At 34.9% G+C, this 23,780-nt stretch overlaps 1 protein-coding gene across 1 annotated transcript in view; it reads left to right on the forward strand.

Annotated features, from left to right (window-relative positions):
* LOC149412269 (adenylate cyclase type 6) overlaps positions 1 to 23,780 on the forward strand; it is a 563,657-nt gene that overhangs the window by 532,845 nt on the left and 7,032 nt on the right. The window contains exons 18-25 of the mRNA XM_089646087.1: positions 4,926 to 5,010; positions 7,400 to 7,516; positions 7,634 to 7,771; positions 7,849 to 8,012; positions 9,027 to 9,187; positions 12,796 to 12,905; positions 15,137 to 15,356; positions 21,609 to 21,740. Coding sequence (XP_089502213.1) covers positions 4,926 to 5,010; positions 7,400 to 7,516; positions 7,634 to 7,771; positions 7,849 to 8,012; positions 9,027 to 9,187; positions 12,796 to 12,905; positions 15,137 to 15,356; positions 21,609 to 21,740 — 1,127 coding nt within the window. The remainder of the gene's footprint in view (positions 1 to 4,925; positions 5,011 to 7,399; positions 7,517 to 7,633; positions 7,772 to 7,848; positions 8,013 to 9,026; positions 9,188 to 12,795; positions 12,906 to 15,136; positions 15,357 to 21,608; positions 21,741 to 23,780) is intronic.

Genomic DNA, 23,780 nt, shown 5'->3' on the forward strand with positions numbered 1-23,780 from the left:
AATTATAGGCGGGTTGGGAATAAGCCGACCTAGCTTAGTGGTTTAGGGATCATAATTTGTTACCATAATTTAAACATATAAATGTATATTTAAATTAATTTTGGTTTTGTAAATATGTATCAACATAAATTATCGTAAAAATATATTTTTATTAATAGTATATTATTATTTTTGGTCAGAAAATATGTGACAAATTTACAATGTTTAGATAAGTTGGCTAGTCACGTGTGAATCAACGTAGCAGGACACATTTAGCTTATATCCTCAATACTGTATTAATTGTGTAGATTTAGTTCAGTTCGTAATAATGATTATCTAATAATACACGCATGTAACGATGAGCTTCGAAACTAGGACGATTGATTAATAAAACTTAATTCATCACTATTCGTCAATAATTAGAGTTAATAATAATAATAAAGTGTTTATTCCGGTATGTGGGGAGGTTAGTGCATTCCCACACATTCCATATAGAGATACAAATAAATATAAGATCAAAAACAAAAAAATAGAACAGAAAAACAGAATAAATCGAAAATAAAATACAATAAAATGATAAAATTAATAGAAAGTTGAAGCCTTTAGGGAGTCGTGACTATATTAAGCGCTAGTATTTTTCTCCAGTGTGCGTCAATGCTGGAGGATGGAGTGAGGCGGGCTTCCATAGTGAGGATATTTTCATAGCTTCTTATCCTTTCCCTCATTCCTGCCACCCTGGATCTAATAAGGGCTGCATATCCGGGAACTCGCCCCTCCGTGAACATACGGGAAGCGCTGCAGTATCTGGGGAGACAAAACATTGTGCGGAAGGCGTTGTTGTATTGGACCCGTAGTCTTTCTATACTACTCTTTTTGTAGTTTGCCCATAGTTCACAAGTATACAACGTTGCGCAGAAGGAAAGGAAGAGCGTCCTTTTTACTGCGGTACTGCAAAGGCGAAATCTTCTACTGAGCATGTTTGCTTTAACGCTAAGAGCTCGTCTTTGTCTATCGATATCATCATCGTCCATCAGATTACTGGTGATTATGTGTCCAAGGTATTTAGTTCCTTCGATCACCTTCAAGTTCACACCGTTCAAGGTAGCTGGAGGAATATTTTTCGGGCCTTGCCCATGTCTTATGACCAATAGAGCCGTTTTGGCGGGGTTATACAACATATTTGTTTCTTCAGCATACTCTTCACAGATTTTCAGAAGTAAAAATTTATTCGAAAAAAATATTACAATTTTCTACTTAATACGAAAATAATTCCTTGAAATTATTATATCATTACAAATTCTTATCGATACAATTCTTTCTTGTTGTGCTAAATTTAATTTGCTTTCTGAACGTTTCGTAACCGAAGGTCTGAAGTTTGTTTAATCAATACAGGTGCACTGGGAACAATGATCCTGTTAAAATATTAGTCATTCCGAATATATCGAGAACACGTGTTTTTTTCTTTACAAATATCATGACGGAATGCGGCAACATCAGTATGTCAATATCAATGTCAATATTTGTATGAACATTGGCTTTTAACTGATACTATGTTAGGAACTCTGTTAATTCATTCGTTTAAGTCCTGCAGTCCCGTTTTTAACAAAAAAAACTAATTATTTTACCAGAATTTAAATAAATTAACAGTATTTCATATCACTAAGTGTTCTCCGTGTAGGTACACATTTTCGGAGAACAATTTCATTTTTACTTTTCAGAAATGATATTTTACTAAATTCAGTTTGTTATTCGTGATCCCAGTTAGTTTATAGTTAAGGTAGAGTAAAATATGAATACATTAATAATAATGAAAATAGTATACCGCAGTACATACACAGATACACCAATTTTTACTACTAAGACGAAACTGTTGTCAATTAGACAAATAAAGCATTCATCACAACAAACGGTTTTTTGATCGAACTATGAATAGATCGAAATAATTAATTTATTTTATTTTCTTCATTTAGCATATAAACAAATTCATTTGCCTTTTTGGGGCCTAGGAGGCGAAAGGTCATTTTATAAATATGGGGAATTTTTTCTTAAAAAACTGTACTTTATATTTTACTTTATACTTGACCTTGATATTTATAACTAACTAACTAACTAACCATCACGCCGTTTCCCCGCAGGGGTAGGCAGAGAGGACGGACCGCCAAAAAACTCGGTCTTGGCACACACTTCTTGCCTCATTCACATTCATACATCGTCTCATACATACTCTTCTATTATTCTGACTCTTGACATGACCCGACTCGAGTATCTGATTCACTTGATCGTGCCATGTCTTCCTCGGGCGTCCCCGACTTCTGCTACCATTCGCATTTGCATCATATATCCTCCTTACACTCCTATCTTCGCTCATTCGCTCTACATGCCCAAACCATCTAAGCGTCCCTTTCTTAATCTTACTCATTACGCTTACATCAGCCTTGCACTCTTTGCAGATCTCCACATTCCTCACACGATCAAACATGGTTTTACCACACATACTCCTCAGGGATCTCATTTCAACAGCATTCAATCTACTTTCATCCTTTCTTTGCCAGTTCCATGCCTCACTTCCATACATCAAGGTAGGTACAAGCACTCCGTTGTGGACTGCTAACTTCGCTTCTTTGGACAATTTTTTGTTAGCGCCAACGGCGTTCAGTCCTCCATTAACGGAATTACCTGCATTTACCCTTCTTTCAATATCTCTGTCAGCCTTCCCATCTCTCGTAAACATACTTCCTAAATACACAAACTCATCCACCTGCTCCAAATATTCTTCATTCACAACTATATTGCACACTGTTTTCGTACTCTCTCTTTCAAACACCATTACTTTAGACTTAATTACATTCATCATTAACTCATTTTTCATGCATACTTCGTTCATCCTAGACACGAGAGATTGTAGATCATCTATACTATTAGCAATCAGCACCGCATCATCAACATACAACAGGCAACATACTTTCAAATTATTCAAATTCGCGCTCAATCCCACCTCTTTCAATTCTTGCATACAATTATCCATGTTTAGATTAAATAACCACGGTGACATTACGCAGCCTTGTTTAACACCTTTTGTGATATCAAACCACCGTTTACGCAATTGCCTGAGTCAGATTTTTATTCACTTGGACAACACCTTCCACAGCTTTTTCCTGCAACTCGGTCGTATGCTTTTTGTAGATCTACAAAGGCACAGAAAAGTTTCTGATGTTTTGCCAGAAACTTCTCTGTGAGCATACTCAATGAGAAGATCTGGTCTATGTACCCCCTTCCACTTATCAAAGCACCTTGCACATCCCATATTTTATCCTTTGTTTCCTTTCTTACTGTTTCAATCAAAATTCTACCACATAGCTTGCCAACTGAACTTAGCAGGCTAATAGCCCTATGATTCCCACATTCCATACGTGACCCTTTACCTTTGTATAATGGCATGATCACAGCCCTTCTCCAATCTAAAGGCGTGTAATCTTCCTTTAAACATTGGTTAAAAAGATTGCACACCCATGTGAGAATTATACGGCTACCTCCTTTAAAATATTCAGAAGCAATATTGTCGAACCCGACAGCCTTACCATTCTTTAAAGAATTAAATTGAGCTTTCTATCTCATCCATGCTAATTTCGGTAACATTCCGTCCATCATCATTCATATCTGATTCGCCGCTAGAATCACTGTAACACACTTCGCATTCAAAGACTTCCTCGAAATACTTCATTCATCTCTCTTTTATTTTTTCCTCATTCGTCATCACTTTCATGCTTCCGGTTTCTGGGCCACACCGGGACCTTTTGACTTCCTTCCAAAACAACTTAATGTTTTCTTGGAAATCGTTTGTCATTTTCATTCCTTCTTCCTCTTCCAGGCATTTCTTTCGTTCTTTCACTCCAACTCTTACTTTTTTCTTACATTCCTTATATACTTCTTTCGCTCGATCCTTCTCTTCGCTGGAAGCACTGCCAGCCGCAATCAGACATAAACATGCTTTCTTTTTCTCTGAGACCAGTGCTTTAATCTCATCATCCCACCATGCATCACCTTTCTTCCTACCTTGCGTACTTATTCCATAAACCTCTCTAGCTGATTCACAAAGACACACTTTTATGTGGTTCCATGTTTCGTCTATGCTTAGACCATCCATTTCCTTCTCATTCAATCTTATCTATGCACAATTCACATACTTACTTCTCACATTATCGTTTTGCAGTTTTTCTATTTTGACTCTTGTTGGAGTTAGTACCGTTTTCATTTTAGAGCGCCAACCGCGAAAGAGGTTTACTCTTGACACTACAAAAAAGTGGTCAGTTTCGACCTCAGCCCCTCTGAAAACTCTTGTGTCCTCCGTAACGGCTCTCAACCTAGAGTCAATTACTACAAAATCAATAATTGACCTCTCATTTCCTCTTTCCCACGTATATTGGTGGATACCTTTATGATCGAACAAAGTATTCGACACAATCAGGTTCCACTCTAAACATACTTAGAGTATTATTTTCCCGTTGTCATTCGTTATTTTATATACATAAATAATATACAATCTATTGCCCAGGCAGCTCTTAAAAAAGATTACACTTCTATTAATAAACTGTTCAATGCTCAGGCAGCTCTTAAAAACAGCACACTTCTAGGAATAGACTGTTCAATGCTCAGGCAGCTCTTAAAAACAACACACTTCTAGGAATGAACTGTTCAATGCTCAAGCAGCTCTTAAACACAAACATACCTACAACCTTAAAATACAAAAAAAAATCAAGGGTATTTCGACGTTCTGACGACTAATTGGCCCCGTGTTTATTATTCATGAATCGAGGGCTATGATTGTTTTTTTTTTTTTAATTCGTTCATTTACCAAATCAGTTGCGAGGTTATTCAAAATAAAATTTCGATTAAATCGATAAACCGACATATTGGTCTCCATGATAAAATTAATTGCCTTTTTACAGGACCCCGCTTAATCTGATAACCTGCTCTGTCCTGGGTGTGGTGGTCATATTCTTGTGCTACGTCGTGTTTGCTGAGGATGACGAGGTAAGTTACAAAACTTAACTAAATAACATATTAAACTGAATCACAACTTATTGGTGTGATTTTTATTATTACAAAACATGAAAGTTCGGCAACTTATAACTTTATTAAAAACAGTTTTTTTTTCAATTTATTTTTTTTGTTGTTTTACAATCGTTTTTATTTTTTTTTATGCTCATTTTGTTTGCTTTTTAAATATCATATATTGACATCTTCTTAAACGCCCAATGCCTCATATACTTACGTCTCACAACATTATAAAAAATTGGCTAAAATTACATTGCACCGCAGCTAGGGCTTCTTACCTACATTTATTTTTTTGTTTTAATAGCATTGCAAAAGTATAATTTCTTTTTTAAGCAAGTACTCTCCTCTTAGGTTGTAGAACTAGATAAAATTTCGCTTTCACCAGAAAACACTGTTTATAAATAAGTAAACTCTAAAAATGGTCAATATTTTTATCTTCGTAAAACTCTCGCAGGAAATGTTTTACCATTTTCATTTATGTTCATCCATCCAATATATTGGAATTAAATTACTTTTTTCGATACAATTTGTATCTGTTTCGACACGAGGAATCGTTTAAATCATTTCATTATATGTCTTCATGATTCAATTGAGATTCGCATTTTCGGGCTTTCTCGTTTTTGGCGAATTTAAAATGAAAATGTTTGTATATTTTCCCTTTGGGTGAAAAGGGTACGCTGTTGATTTTCCTTTTAAGTGTTTTAAATATTTGAAGAAAACAATTCACTTCGGATCCCAACATTAATTTTCTTATGATGTGAAGTGTGAAGCTCAGATGCGCAGGTATTCTTTTAGAGTATTTTGCGTCTCAAGTAGCTTGGATGAAATTGTATTGTATTATGTTATATAATACTTACTCTCAAAAATAGCAATGGAAAGAAAACTTCAAGTCCAAGAAGAATATACAGCTCACAAAAGTGTCTGCAGGTAGAGGGTGTCAAGCACATTGCCGTAGAATATGACACTTTTGTAGTAGTTATCCCTGTCATAATCACTCTGTTTTGTTCTGAGCATTTAATATTGTATAATTTATTTCAGGAAATACATACGTGTGCAAGGATATGTAGTACAAATAACACAAAACATCAAAAAATCTTAGAAAATATCGTAAGAAAGTTATTTAAGAATATTGTAAGAATGACATTTCGTAATTTTGAAGCATATTGAACTAACATAGTCTGGTTTCGTTCATTTTTATTTTTGGTATATTTCATTTACGCCGAGCACACTAAGTGACATGACATGAAGGTGTAGGTTCTCAGTTGTACCTGCCTACATAAGTGGCCTACAGATAGCATTCTTGTATTATACTCGTATGTATGTTACACTCTAGTTGCGGAATCTTGTCGAACATAAACTGTAGTTTAATGACATGACATGAAGGTGTAGGTTCTCAGCTCTACCTGCCTACATAAGTGGCCTACAGATAGCATTCTTCTATTATACTCGTATGTATGTTACACTCTAGTTGCGGAATCTTGTCGAACATAAACTGTAGTTTAATAATAATATTCCGATCGAATAATATTGTGTCGTTGGTGTGTACTTTGGGTTAAACCAAATAGACTGTCGGTGGTAGTAATATTATGCTTATTTGATATGATACGTTTATACAATAACTCGAATCTGCTGAACACCTGGAGGACTACTGCGATTGGGTGGTTAGTTAGAATTGCAACGAATCGCTGGAGTTACTTTTGAGAATTAACATATCGAACGAGATTGTACGACGGATGATTGGAAATTGCCGAGAATAGTACTGCTGACAAAAATGTTATATTTTCCAAACCCTGGTTTTACCGATTAATATAAAGGTACCATAGAGACTTTATCGATAAATTTTGGCGGGCAATGGGTTTCCATTTTGTTTCTAATTAGAGTTTGGGAGGGCTTCTACTATGCCAACATTTAAAAAATATTCTCAGCATATTGTTTTTTTTTTTATATATTGTGTATCATTGCGCATTCATTTATTTACTTAATTTTCTGTACATTTTATAAGACATGTGCCAAAATACTATATTCTATACGTTTTCTAACATCGCATGAATAATTATAACTATATTGCCGATAATAGTTACAGGTTGAATTACTTATATTTCTACTATGAATTATCTGATACTTTATCATGCGGTGTTTTCTGGTTGCAGAACGAGCCTTTTCTAATTAGGAAATGGAGAAAGACACGTATGGCCGCCGTGATGTTGTCGTACATGGTATTTTTTTTCGTTTTCATTAAGATTAAACAATGGTTATTGTCTGCTTCGAAAAGTACCTACAAAAAAACCTATCCCGAAGGTAAATGCAATAGTTTCGTTTCTTTTAATTATTCAATTGTATTCTGTATGAGATATGTTTGTTGCAGAAAGCGCACCCCACAATCAGAAGGTGGTCCCGTTACATTCACAATAACCGAATGGCTGCCCAGATGATGTCGTTCTTAGTGATCATCCTAACCAAGTGGCTGATCGATACGCTTGTCGTGAGTTATGTCTTTTGTATCTGAGTGATGCATTTTTGGCGTCGGTTAAATCTGTCTTGCAATGAAATAATCATCTGCAATATATAGTTATTCATTTAATGTTTCTATTATTTCTAGTTGCAAGCGCCCGTTGGATATCCTTGCTATTCTCGCAGCCTGTTAAACGAGACATTCGGGGATAGAATGTACATGAATGTATCCGAAGCAGCGAGAATGCAAATTGGCAAAACTTGCCCCTTCAACATGATCGATGAAGTAAGTTACACAACTTTTATCCTGAATACGGTTTTTTTCAGTAATTATCAAGGTTTAATCAAACATATCTTTTTTAGGTGTTCATGCACTTGACTCTCCTAGTGATGTGTATGTGCGCAGTTCACCAAGTTCTCATCACCAGCATGAAGACAACTCTGCTGGCCGTCCTTTGCGGCTCATTTCTGATCATCACCGCTTTCAGACACCCGGCTTTCGAACCATCTTCCGACTTCTTGTCTATGTAAGATATTACAAAATGACAACTTTTTACTCTTCACACAGCTTTTACAAAAATAACCAAACAAATCCTTTTTCAAAAACCAAAATTTATTCAAACAGTTTCAACTAAACAGCCCTGACCAATAAGCCAAAACTTTTGAACTCGTAAATCTAGGTTGTGACTGTTGTTTATGACTTAATCAACTAATTTACAATAAACTGTCTGAAAAGAGTTTCATTAAATGTGGTTTGTAGACCATGGAATCCTCGATACTAGTACTCTTAGTATCTCCCTGGTTTAAGACTACACCCTGACGGCGCGTGGCGCTCGTAAAACCCTCATGTGTCTGGTGTAGTATTATCAGCACCTTGGTTCTTTTTCTCAACATCATCCCAAACCATCTGGAGCCAATTAGACTATGGCATACCCAATTGGGATATGGTGTAAGGCTGAATGTAGTAGGAAGGGGTAGATGAGGTGGATAAGTACCTGGCTATTCAGATCTGGTCACCAAACACGGCCAAAGCAATTTCAAGCAACGTTTCAATTCTGAATGGTGGTCTTACACCAGAGCGATACTGAGAGTATCTTCCACTATGGAACGTGATACAAATATACAATATATTATTTTTAAGTTAGTAAATTGTAAACTTACACAATTTAATCAATTAAAATTGCCTTTGCGCACCCGCTCCTTGGCCTTTCGAACTGTTCGAACTCTGTTGAGCGAACTGTTCCAATTGCACCTGCACAGGGCTGGCCTTGAAATTTCAGTAGATTTTTAAAATGAAAGAAAAGTTTGATAAGTAAGGAGTGATGAAATGTAATACCATGATAAAATTAATGCTCATTGTGGTACAAATTTAATCTTCACTTACAACAAATAGCTCAGACCCAATCTCCATAACCACTTTATCCAATCAAATATCCCCGACCATAATGTATCCAACCAAATAACCACAAGCGGACTATAGACTATGGCGGGGATTATAAATAAACCGAAAACTTTGATTGATATCTGATTCTGATATCCAGGTCTTTGGAACAATTGGAATACTCTGAATGGCTGCACCGAATCGGCGCTTACACGGTTGACATCGTTGTGGTTGTCTCCCTCGTGATTGCTTTGATCCTTCACTCACAGCAAACCGAAAGCACTTATCGCCTTGACTTCATCTGGAAACTGCAAGCAACTGGTAAGTTCAACAATCTTGTAAGTACATTAACTAATGTTGGGTTGCAGTTAGATAAAAATGTATGTGATATCAAGAACCGTTATTACTGAATACTATGAACAAATTATTTTTAAGTTATTTATTTTATTTTGCAAGTACACTTCGAAAATTACGTTCCAATAACAAATTTATTTTAATTATCACGGGGTACCTATTTTATAGCTGGAAGCACTTCCAATTTTGAAAATGACACTAAAATACATTAAAAAATTCAGATCAGATGAGTATGTTTGATGATATGTATGGATAACTTTCATTCTCACGGACCGGAGTCAACCGCTCTTCCCGCCTTGCCAAATGCCAATCGTGTTTGAGGACCGACATTTATTTCGTACAGTAATTGCTGTAATATCGTCCGATTTTAGAGAAATACTAATGTGTCCGCGCTTGTAAACGTATCTGCTGAGTTTTAGCACGATCGTATTTCGGGAAGTGGTGTTATTTCCGCTCCAAGATTCGCATTCATTCATTGTCTTACTTCTCTACTTGGTCTTACTTACAAGTGTTCATTGTAAGTAAGACCAAATAGATATGTTTAAAAAGGGTTACCCGTCACAAAATTAAATCTATAAAATATAAAATAAACCTTAGAAACTCATTTTATCTTCCGCAACTATGTACAACAGCCTTCCGCCTTAGTTCTTAATTACATGACATATTAAAAGCATAACATTCAGTGGTAAATGCACCATTCAATACACAGTTTTATAAAACAGTGATAACTACATAACTTTCATCGGTAAATACATAATGCAATCAAACAGCTTTTTAAAACAGTGATAACTACATAACGTTCATCGGTAAATGCATAGTGCAATCCAACAGCTTTAGTGATAACTACATAACTTTCATTGGTAAATGCATAATGCAATCAAACAGCTTTAGTGATAACCACATAACTTTCATTGGTAAATGCATAATTCAATCAAACAGCTTTTTAAAACAGTGATAACTACATAACTTTCATTGGTAAATGCATAATGCAATCAAACAGCTTTAGTGATAACCACATAACTTTCATTGGTAAATGCATCATGCAATCAAACAGCTTTTTAAAACAGTGATAACTACATAACTTTCATCGGTAAATACATAATGCAATCAAACAGCTTTTTAAAACAGTGATAACTACATAACTTTCATCGGTAAATGCATAATGCAATCAAACAGCTTTAGTGATAACCACACAAATTTCACTGGTAAATGCATCATGCAATCAAATAGCTTTTTAAAATAGTGATAACTACATAACTTTCATTGGTAAATAGCTGTAGCTGTAATCAAGTCACATAGTAATGAATGGCCTGTATTTAATTTGTCATTATTCCGGCCTGAGATTCCATTTCATCTCTTTGGCAGCTATTCTTAAAATATAAATATTTTTTCTTCTCTTGGGGTAGCAAAGGAATATTATTTGCAAATGAATGAATTCAGGACCGGATTAGTTCGATTTCGCCAATTTTCAGCTTAATACAATTTCAAAAATCTACCTGCTAAATACCATTATAGGGCATCTTTAGAATTTAGTTATAGATCATGAATAGTTTCTCAAAGTGATATTATAAACTGGAAAATTTGTTTCACGATAACTTCAATGGCTTAAAAGATCTTTGTTCTGAATTGCGGTCCTCGGGAGATTGTTCTCTGAGAAGCCATGCAGCCATTGTGTAACATTGACTGGCGAACAAGTATTGTAGTCTGTGGTTACCTATGCATCAGTTTAATTATTGATTAATACTTAATAATCGATGTAAGGAATGCAGCCTGCTTCGGTGGTTTATAACGTGATTAACTTGCTCACACAATTAATAACTGTCTCACACGTATCATAAACGTCGTAAAAGCTCAATTTTACCATCCGTTAAAAGCACCAATTCCTATAGAAGCCCGCTCAGCTAATGGTTGAAAATAGATAGAACCTTGGTATGTTTACAATCTGGGAGTCGGAGGCAATTGATACCACCACCCGGAACCATGTATTTGATAACCATCATCTCCGCCATAGGTCACCCCAAGTGGTTTGCTAAGTTTGGTGACTTGGCAGAGGTGCCCAGGTTCATAGAGTGAGGCTTGTCCGGGTCTTGGCAGAGGACGCATCTACCCACTAACTGCGTCGCAGGCCAGATCGGGAGGGACTGGTTGAAATAAACCTCTTGACCTCTCCAGCAGGATTCTATCGGAACATCACTGCGCCTAGCGGGAGGGATGGATTCATACGTTCCTTCAATCTTGAGCACACTGGCCCTCAGATTGATACCCACACCTCTTACCTTTTTCCTTCCCAGAACGTAATCTCTTTCCTCTCATAAAAAAGAGCCTCCGCACCGCATCCTCAAAGATGATATAGGCCTTGAGGGAAATTGGCATCCGCAGGTCTTCCTGTGTGAAGTTAAAGTAAATAATATACGAGTATATTTAGACGAACAGTGGACTTTAAATTTTTTTTTTTGCAAATACCGATATACGTACCCACAGAGTATTATGTTGTTAAAAAAATCTTTCTAAATAACCGATGAGTAACGTGGATTACCCACATTGATGCGTTTATCTTTATCAGTTCCATAGCAACTCAGAACAGTGGCAATTCAACATACTTTTGAAAAGTTATAAAGTTATTAAAGGTGAAGTCATAAAACTGACCTATTTTTTTCGGCACTTTTCATCTTTATATTACTTGTTTCCGCCTACTTGGTGAATAGTTATCCGATGAAACTGTAATATAATAATAATTATAAAAGAATTTGACATTAAGCCTCAAGTTTACAGTGGCTCTTAGCTACAGTCTTTGGCCCGAGGCTGCAGTTCTGTACCAACCCACCCCTGAGTAAATTGACAATTTGCAGTACACACAAAGCGTACCTTTATGGCCAGAATTTCCCCAGAGAAATTCACTATTGTACCTACCCCATTGTTTATCTTAGGAAGAGACAATTAACGTTACTCCAAGAGGTTCGGTGGAGTGGAATAAGGAAATTACCTGCATGAATTTGTGGCAGAAATTAATGGGGTAAAAGTGCAGTGCATCCTAAAATTTAAACTTAAATTCTTTCGTAAAATATTTGCAGGAAGAAAAAAGCTGAGTTTTTAAATTATTAGTTATCCCAAAAGCTGAATCAACCCGTGAAGTTTTTTTGGATGCATACAGATACAATGTTTTTTTTCTTATAATTTTGGAATACTGGAGTAGGATAACATTCTTATCAATATTTTGTATCGATTTTCCAATACAGGCCGCTCTCAATCGCCGTCGAAAGTACTGACATTTGTCGACATTCTTATATGTGAGTCTCGTCGAAGGTACATAATTGCGTACGCCAAACGTCAAAAGTCATTCCAATCATTCCAAGAATCACTTTGTCTAACATTCAAAGTATTTCGTTTTCCATGCCTATGTTAGAATTTAAAAGAAAATCTTTTTATTCCTGAAATCAGAAAAAACCTTATAAGGAATATGTGTGTTTCACGTGATTGCATTTGTAAATCATGCATCTCATTGTAAATAACATTTGTATTTCGTTGGATAATATAATCAATAGCCGAAAATGCATGTGTGTTTATGATGTTTTCAGATGAAAAGGAAGAGATGGAGCACCTGGAGGCGTACAACGGCAAGCTCCTGGCTAACATCCTCCCCGCGCACGTCGCTAAGCACTTCCTTTGCAACGATAAGAACATCGATGTAAGCATATTACTAGGGCTGCCATTTGCCAATTGCCTTTGCCTTATATTCAATTTTTTTCATTATTTTAGATTTAAAAATAGTTAATAATTAATGACTTTTGCGAATAAAACTTGAGAGATGATTGAAGATTTTTATAGTTTTGACTCAGTGAACCGTAGCGGCTTTACGCAACTTAAATCACAGTGCTTATCGGCATTTGTTTGACATAGATTTCGATTTAATCATTTATGCACAAATACGTTTCGTATTATATGTAGTTTGTTCTGGTCAACATTTTTAATATGAGATGCTTTCAAATAAACGGTTCATCTGTTTGGTGTTCTATTATTAATACCTACTCACATTTTTAAATCAGAACGATTTTCAATTCTTATAAATGGGTTGAGTCATTGCGATAATAGCGTCTTTACTTTGCATCCATGGCAAAGCCACCTAAAAACATTCCGGAATTGTGATCTTGTTCATTACAATGCAAATCAGGGGTTTTATGTGACGGAATTTATCAGACGGCTTCGCAATGGATTATTTTCTACTGCTGAGCGAAATCAGGAATGTAGAATTTTGTTCAAATACATAAAAGCGTAGGATGTAGTGTACAAACTATTTTATTTCGTTTCCGATCTCTTTGTGATGTTTATTATGATTTCTATTATGTATTTATATATAGCACTACAATAATATTATATCAAGTTCCTCGGAGCATTGAAATATCAATACCAAACTGTTTTGTTAGTCTTTTTGGAATCTTTTAGAAATACGTTTCAATCGGGCTTTTTTCACTGTAGAATAAATGACCTTCCAACGAAGATATCAACATATTCGTACATTATTATATTCGAATAAAAGTGGTAAGTTTTTTAAGTTGTAATTGATTCAATTAGTAACTTATCATATTTTTTGTTTTTGGTATTGTTATTATTCCGCTCAGGCTTCTGGTATATTGACCTTTATATTTCTTAAATACGCAGTCGGACAATTTGCGTGTATTTTTTCTGATCTGTTCGAAGACTAAAACAAGTTTTTGAAAGGTGATGAAATAAGCTTTCAAATTTTATTATTGGAAATAAACATTTAGTGTTAAATGCACACAAAAAAAAATTGTATAATGGCTCACGTTATGTTTTTTGGTGTAAAAACGGAAGTAAAATTAGTGATTACCATAAAATAAACACATTTATTCAACTAATGTATTATAAACATTACATTTTTGCCGTTCATAAAATAAAAATAAATTAATTACATAAAGAAATTTCAGAGTTTCTCAAATTGCAGTCGGAACCTTAGTTTCATCGAGGTGTACATTTTAATTCTTGTGTGGTTAACTTCTAGATTCAAATATAAATTGTAGGTAATGTTTTTTGGTTCTCACCGTTTAAGTCATATTTCTCATCATGAATGCAAGGGAGACAAAACCATTTACACGATACCATAAAACCATTTTTGCTGTTCCCAAAAGCGAAAAAATTGACTACGGGCAAAAACTGTTTGTTCCCAAAACCGAACAAATTAGCCTGAAGGTTTCTAGAGACTTGAATCAACGTCTACCATAACCTAACCTAACCAATATCAACGTCTATATAAACCAATGGAATGTAATATTGTTTTTTTTTTTACCTGAGTTAGACCCAACCGGCATATTTACGAATCATTGTTAGTGATTTTTAACCCCCCAGACCTCTGGCGCATTTTACCAGAATCAATCTGTATTTCCGCTATGCAATAGAATGTAAATAAATGGAATATTTCTGAATTTATCCGAAAACTAAAAACTATTTTAGAAAGGTGATGAAATATTATTGATAAAACTTTCATTTTTTTATACATAAAACTTTGAATGCAGGCATGAAAAAAGTTTTTAAAAGTGGCTCACCTTACGTTTTTTCCTCTATACACTGAACTAAAATTACTGATAATCTTTTTTGTAAATATTACAGTCACTTCACTTTTTGTCGTTTCATGTAAAAATAATTGATAAAAAATTCATGAAGTCTCTTAATTTTTTTTTTCGAATTGCTGTCTCAACCTTTGGTTTCATAGAAGTGTACATGTTAATACTTCTAGATTTGAATATAAAGCGTGGGTTTTTTATTTCTAATACCGTTTAAATCATATTCCTCACCATCACACAAAGATTTCTTTGAGACCACATGAGCTGTTCCCAAAAGCGAACAAATTTGCCTGATGGGTTAGAGAATTGTAATATCGGTTTGGTTGGTTGTGTATTTCAGGAGCTGTACCACGAACAATGTGACTCGGTCTGCATCATGTTCGCTTCTATCCCCAACTTCTCTGAATTCTACGTGGAACTGGAGAGCAACAACGAGGGAGTGGAATGCCTTCGACTACTTAATGAAATCATAGCCGACTTTGATGAACTGCTCTCCGAAGTACAGTTCAAGTACATCGAAAAGATCAAAAGCACCGGAGCTACCTACATGGCTGCCTCAGGTAAATACCGGCATTTCTATTATTTATTAAGCGGTTCGCTTTCTGTTGCCTACACCCAATTTAATAGGAGAGAATATTATCACGGTACATTCACATATTCACAACACACCGTGAATATAACACTTAACCCACATATTAAGTTACTCTGAAAACGATCTTCATTAAACAATATTTATTAATTACGATATCTCTAGAGCAGACTCGTGAAAAATCACGGGATATTATTATTTTTAATTATTTATTAATTAACGTTTTTTTTTCGGGGCTCTTACATATAAATATTAAGAAATATACATTATTTATTGTACATAACTGAATTGCGTCATTAACAACATTTTATATTTGTTTAAGGATTTAATTGACTGGACACTGACTTGGTACAATTGTTTCTCTCCATTAGTATTCTGGGCAAAGAGGAATACAAATGGTAGTTAGTCCCAGAATTTCTGCACTGATATAAATCCTGACTTTTAGTATTAAGTTGTGGTATTCGGAAGCTCATAAATTCTAGTAATACCGGACTATCAACTAAATCATTTAGAATTTTTTATAGAAATACCAAATCAGTGAAAATTTCTCTGAGAATTGTCTGAGAATTTAAGCATATTCGTATAATTTAACAGTGTTGTAGTTCAACTTAATTGCTGGAACACCTTTTCAACAGATTGTACATGTATACTATAATGTGGGTTCCAGACAGGAGTATTGTAGGTACTCAAGTTGACTTCTTACATAGGCAAAATATAACAATTTAGTAGACATTTTATTAAAATTCATACCTTTCAAAAACAAATATTGTCAATTTTCTCTATACCTAATATAATTATAATTAGGTAGTTTACAATAACGCTTTCTTGAAAATGGAAAAAGCGTAGGCCATTTAAAAGTCACGTAATCGGAAATAAACGGAATAATTGATTATAGTGATTTGTTTTTGGGGTAATATGTAACATTTCGGAAAGCATTGCAGTGTCCATAATCAGGTCAGATGTGTAATTTTGTGGACAGATGTAAAATTACACATCTGCCCTGATGATGGACACTGCAGTGCTGTCCGAAACGTTGGCTAAGGAAGGAGGTAGCGCGACACGGCATTATACCCCAAAAACAAATCACTATAATACTTTTGGTTGTGAAAATCTCAAATCATACCAGAATAATTGATGAATTAGTGAAAATAAGCTGAAAAATTTTCTATGATTACTTTATCGTTTGTCTAAATCAATCAATCAAAAAATCAGTTCCAATTTTCAAAATGACACTTAAATTAAAATCAAATTTGATTTCATTGAACCGAAATTCACATTTCAAGCAGAAAGAACCTAGGCACATCACAGACAACCGAATTAGTATATGTATTTGCCGATGAAAATAATCTGTATGACAAATTACACAAACAGTTTATTATTATAATGTAGGTATTGAAATTAAAATATTGAATTGACTTAACAATAATTATAACGGTATAATAGTTATTGCAGCTCAATTCTTAATGTTAAGGTTAAACGCGACGCCCGTCATAATCTACGTGTTCATAGATGGCGTTGATTAATTGATTTCATTAAAATACGCTTTTTGCAAGGTATTGCTTTACAATATTAAGACAAATTATTTGTTTGTGCCATACGCAATATGAATATGAATAAACAGTTTTGTCCGTAAAAAAAATCAAATCAAATATAATATTGTATTTGAATGCTTTTCTCGAAAGAATTGAGTTTTTGAACTAACAAAACTAAGGGGTTTTCCAATAAGAGGTGTTATTTTGCATAACCCGCTATTTCGGTAGATGTTACTTTTAAAGCTGTCATTTTTTGACATTTGACAAGTAGAAACTACGTCATTAATAAAAATGGAACGATACACGCTTCAACAATGCATCGAAATTATTAAAATTCACACGAGTGAATCAAATGCTAATCATCTTGAGTGATGAGGCCCATTTCCACCTCGGTGACTTCGTCAACAAGCAAAATTGTCGCATCTGGGGCTCGGAAAACCCAAGAGTTATTGTTGAAAAGCCTCTCTCTTCTGACTGTGACTGTGTGGTTCGGTTTATGGTCCGGCGGAGTCATTGGACCTTACTTTTTCGAGAATGAGGCTGGAGCAACAGTTACGGTGAATGGATTGCGCTATCGAGGGATAATTAATGATTTTTTTATGGCCGGAATTAGATGGTATTGACTTGGACAACGTTTACTTTCAACAAAACGGCGCTACGTGTCACACAAGCAACGAAACCATTGACCTTTTACGATTGAATATAAAAATAACACCTCTTATTGGAAAACCCTGTATTTATTCATATTCATATTGCGTATGTACGGGCGCAAGCATATAATTTAATAGTTATACTATTTAGATGCTTTGTAAAGCACCAAAAATAACAGGGATATACATATACACATAAACACACAGCCAAGGTAGGAATTTGCAACAAGTTATAAGTTGGTAAAAACAGATTATGCTCGATTACAAATACAGGGGATAGAAAAGGAGAGAGAAAAAACGAGACAAAGTACAACACCACCAGAATTAAGTATTTTTGTTATTTTATTGTAAAGCAATACCTTGCAAAAACTATTTTAATAAAATAAAGTAATTAACGCCATCTATAAACACGTAGAATACAACGAGCGTCGCGTTTAATCTTAATTGTAAAATAATTACAATTATTGTAACAGTAAAATGAACCAAAAATGGTTGCAAAGAAAAGTTTAAATTTTTTTTACAAAAAATAAACGCTATTGTTTGAAAAGCTGTCGAAGATTACGAAAAAATATTTCACGTTGTTTTTTATTAATTATAAATAATTGGAACTAGTTTTAGGAAACAGATAATCGATAGTCGGCGGATATTAGATTGGAACTAACATTAATCTAATTTTGCTTTAAGACAAAATAATCACGATGTCACGTCAAATCACTCCACATTGATTATATGATGTCAGATTACGTCGTAACAGTACCTTCCTCCCCTACATTCTGCCTCACACACCCCATTGGAAATTTTATGTACATTTATAATCTATATTATTCTCTACTTCATAAAGACATTCTACTTAGTTACACGGAGAAAAATGAGTATTGCTAATTTATTAAGAATCTCCACAAATTATTGGTAATTCGGTTAAAAACAGGATTGCAGGCCAACTCCTGATAAATTTTTAGTAAAATCCTAACACATCGGAATACGTTTTCATGCACCTGCATTTGCATTAATAATAAATATAATGACAAAATGAAAAAGCATTACGATTTTTATGAAAACGTGTTCCGACACATGATAATACATTCGTATTTTATTTAAAATTTATCAAGAAAAATATGACTTCATTCAATTCAAGAGCTTGCAATCCCGTTTTTAACTGGATTAGGAATAATTTAAAGAGATTAATTTTAATATTCATAATCATTAATAAGTCATCGACTTGCAAAAATTAAATATTTTAGAAAAAAGTAGGTATTCCTTGGCTTAACATAACCTAACTTCAGAAGTCATTATTCGATAAGAAACATACACCACGTGAAATATCAGTATGCGTATCCATCGAGTTACGACGAGGTTCTGTTCAAATACTTTTCGTCGTAAGTCGTGTTGAGTTTCTTGAAAAATGGTGTACAGGTACCTTGTCCTATGCTCATACTGCGAATCTCTTGGGGGTGGTTCATGATAAGCTAAAAAACTATCCTAATATTTTATTTTAAAGAAAGCAATAGTAATTACCATGAAATTCAACGTAATCAAAATGGTCCAGAGTAATCGAATTATGCACGTATTTTTATAACAAAATGGCCATCCTCACATTTAAAATCTATAATAGAATGGCTGACCGATTAGGGAGAAATGATAATAATTATTATGATGTGTTTATACGAACGCTCTGTAAATCACAAAAATATAACAAATTCATCATAACTTTAGGTATTAAATATACAACCCTAAAAACGAACATGATTTTACCAGTATTACGCTTTGGTGATCTGGTGAGGAGGCACGGAATGAAAGATGTTGTGAAGGTCAGAGTGTTTATTTTGTGAGTCAGGGCCGTGATGAGAGTGGGCGTAGGACTGATGTTGTATTCTCCGGATGCTGGCTGTGGTGGCAGGTCAAGCGCGGGTCTGTGAGTCGACGCCGGGCGCTGGTGACCGGACTCGTTGTCTGTCAGGCACTGGCGATCTTGGCAATCAGTACTCCAGTGCTGACGAGAATGCCGAAGGTGCGGTGGACCTTGTATGCGGTTGAGCGGGAGCTGGTAGACCAGTGAGGATGCTGCGTGTCCTCGTGGTGGTCATGGTGAGTGGATGAAGCGCTGGTCAGAGACGCTGGAACCAGGGCGCTGTAATCCACGTAGCGTTGGCCAGGAACGGCGATCTGGGCCAAAACGCTATGATGATATCCCTATGGAGTCCATGATGAGAGCCGGGAAGAATGTCCTTCGCGCAAGTGAGGTGCGCGGATTATCACTTGTTGAGCACCTTGTTAACTGATGGCTGGATGATGACTGACTAGCTTCTTCATGCTGTCACTTTTAAAAGGTGAAGAAGCTTCTGGAACAATTTGGTTGCTATGTAGAATTTTCCAAACAAATAAATAAAAGAACATCCAAGAGCTTGTTTGAAAAGATCGAGACTTCTAGAATTTCGTTCGAATGAAGTAGTTGCGTACCACTACAACGCTAATAAGACTGGACAGTGTGAACTTCCATGCGTGAAAAAGTGAGTACCCATATTTTTTTGCATAACTTACAACGTGTTTCACGCTCGTACCGCGAACTTTATTATTTGTGAATAACTTTTCACAAATAGTAGACGTTTTTTTCATTAAAGATCTATTACAGCGATTACTTCTTTCGCATTCACTTATTTATCATCACTAACTAAATTGGAACACTATTTTATTAATATCTTTTTTACTTCATACATGTTGTCATCCGTTCTGTCATTCTGAAACAAAATTGTTCATCTTTTCGTTAAACATCCCTACCTCCCTGGATATACTTTGAACTAAAAGTCTGCAATACGAAACTTCATAAATAGCTTTTTATAGCTACAACCCTCTCAAAATAGCCTCGCTAGTACCGAGTAGCAGATAACGTAACTGTATAACTAAACATAAATTCTCTAATTACCTACATAAATTTCACACGATATTAATCCAATGTTTTCACTATCGTGAATAAATTACTGTTGACTAATATCATTTGAATTAGTATTCTACTCGGTAATAGACTCTGCCTACGGGGTGTTACGCTGCTAAATACAGGATACATAATGTGCGTTTATAGAGTTAAACGTGTCGCAAATCAACTTACGTTACAAGTTACAACCATCAAATTCAACGCCAATTGATTTTTTTCGGGTAGTGGTAACTTTTACCAGCTTTTCATACCGCATTAAAGGTAACTTCGGCAGCCGGGCGTAAGATTGCTATAACACATCGAACTTCATGGCCCCTGCTTCACCGGGATCCGCGGTGGCACAACCAGTTGAGACACCAAACCAAATGTATACAGCGCGGCTCATTCACTCGGACATCGTGGTTACTCAAAAAGGCTCTAACATAGCGGGAGAAAACTTATGAGCACTCCGAAGAAATATAAATATCATGTCTCCAGGACTTTTGAAGGAAAAAACCCTTTTATAAAATGCTTTTCGCTGCGTTACATCCTGTATAAAACATAATCATAAGTATGGAGTTCATAGTAATTAAGTTATACAAGGCTATAAAAGTAAATACAGTAATCTTCAAAACTTCCTCAAAAGTTGCAGAGGTGTCGCCAACTTTTAAATGATTCTAGATTTCAATTATTGCCCTAATTATTAAATGCATCAAAATAGGTACATTCGGAAAAATCTTTTCTAAATTAATCCACATATTATTAAATTAATATATGGTGAGCTCTCAACTAAAATTGGTGTGAAATGCAATACCCCTGTCCGTTTGCAAAGTAAGACTAAAGTCATTTGCATAGACGCAAACTTTGCAAGCCAAGATTTTTTTTCGTAATCGAAACAACGACCCATTTTTTCACTAAAATGCCAACTTAGAACTTGAAATACCTGGAAATTAAAGCTCAAATCACTAAAAGGTAATACAACAATTTTGATTCAAAGAACGTTAGATTCACCACTTTCGCTTGTTCAACTAGTTACGGACACCATATACTTTTACACTATATACCCACTCAAACAAGATATTTTATGTATTTGTAAGGAAGGGGAAGATTTGACATGTCCTCCCTTGTTTCAGGTCTCACCAAGGACACGTGTGACATGAGCGGGTTTAGGCACGTGACCGCCATGGCTGACTACGCCCTAAGGCTGAGGGAACTGCTGAAAAATGTTAACGAACACTCTTTCAACAACTTCCGCATTCGCATTGGTAAGTTTGTGGTCCAATCGTCATAAGCCTAAAACCAAAGGAGAATGATGTTTTCTATACAGGGTGTTAATCAACGTACTTGACTTACCTTAACCAGAGATTCCTGACAGCAAAGTGTAATTGAAATTTTGATCTGCGGTTACTTTTTCGATGTTTTGTTAATTTTTCAAAAAATCTATTTTTATATCTCTCACATATCTTCACTGGTTACCGGAGACCAAATTTTCATTTCACATATTTTACTCCAAATAATGTCAGGAATCACTCGTTAAAGTAACTCAAGTACGTCCATTAAAACCTTGTGTAAAATAAAAATTATAAATTATAACCCCTAAATATTAACTTTGTTTGGATTGCTCATAAAAAATAATATTAATTAATTTTATAGTTTGAATAAGTTTATAATATATAATGTAGTTCTTATGGTAAATACTTAAATACCTTACACCATTATGTTTTACTCGTAAAATCTATATCTATGTTTATGTTTACAACCCAAAGAGCAAAGCATTAGTATATAGAAACTAATAAAATTATTTTCCTACTTCCAGGTTATTTATGCTCCTTTATTGCGTATGTGCGATCTGCGTGGAAAAAAATTGCATTGATTACGTATTGCATTTTTATAATGTTGTTGTGCGTTAATATATTGTCATTATCGATGGTTAAATTCCAAAATATCTTAACCAACGCCGGCCAAACAAAAACATTTTTTCGAAAGATACCATTGTTATGTTTTTCGTAAAAGTTGATATTTTTGTTATCGTTTGTTAATGTCGTATTTAATAATTTTATGGTGATTTAATAAAAAAGTACTGCTGGTTTTTCCTTCTCTCGTAAAATTATTAAACTGTTGGCTAAGATAATTTGAATATTAACCATGTTATAGGGTTCCATGATAACTCAACACAGTGACAATTCAACACACCTTTAAAAAGTGATATAAAGACATTAGAAACGATGAAAAAAAAAATAACCTAACCTAACCTAACCTACTTAACCCAGTTAATAAAGTTTTTGTTTCATCACTTTCCATGACTTTATATATCTTTTTTAAGATGTGATGATTTATCCGGTCACCATGTTATAGATGGTTACATGATAAATCAACACAGTGACAATTCAAAACACCTTTAAAAAGTGATATAAAGTCATTAGAAACGATGATAAAAAAATTTAAACCTAACCTAACCTACTTAACCCAGTTAATAAAGTTTTTGTTTCATTACTTTCCATGACTTTATATAACTTTTTAAAGATGTGATGAATTATCATTTTGATGATTTATCCGGTCACCATTTTTAATATCTACTGTTTTTGGGCGTTTATATTGCTTGTTAATAAACAATCCATTTGAAAGGTGGGTTCTCGGGAACCATTTATTAGATAACCAAAACCTCTGCCATAGGTCACCCCAAATGATTAGTTAGATTTGATGATTTAGCAGGGGTACCCGGGTTCATCGGGTGAGGATGTTCAGAAAGCTCCTGCCTACCACCTCCACGGCGTGGCAGATAGGGAGAGGCTGGATTGGGGATACCCTTTGACCTCTCTTACTGGTCCTCGATCCATCGCCTTGCGCCCCAGTGGGAGGGATTTATTCAAATGTCTGTCACTCCTGGACACACTAGATACACACCCCTGATATATTTTTTCCTTCCAAGAACTTCCTCTCCTTCCTTTCTTTGAAAAGACCCTCCACCCACACAAAGATGGCGTATGTTCTGAGGGAAATATTTTCCTCAGGGCCGCTTCCTATTGTTGTTAATAATATTAAAAAATCTTTCATTATTAAAAAATATCTACCTCTAAAGCAGTACAATATATCGTCGTGGTTTTACACAAGTACTTTCTTATAAAGACGTTGATTTGCTTCTGGTTCGTAGAATTCCGATGTGCTTAGAAAAGATTGCTTTTGTTAAAAACATTACTTAGTATCTGTTATATTTAATGTTCTTTACATCTAACACTTACGCCGAATCTAAGCGTAACTGAGCAATAAAGTTTGGCCTCAGATTAATCTTTTAACCGATTTTGCAG

The sequence above is a fragment of the Hesperophylax consimilis genome, chromosome 23 (genome assembly GCF_061612785.1).
Source record: "Hesperophylax consimilis isolate HC1 chromosome 23, BYU_Hcon_1.0, whole genome shotgun sequence".
In the NCBI taxonomy this organism is placed as follows: domain Eukaryota; kingdom Metazoa; phylum Arthropoda; class Insecta; order Trichoptera; family Limnephilidae; genus Hesperophylax; species Hesperophylax consimilis.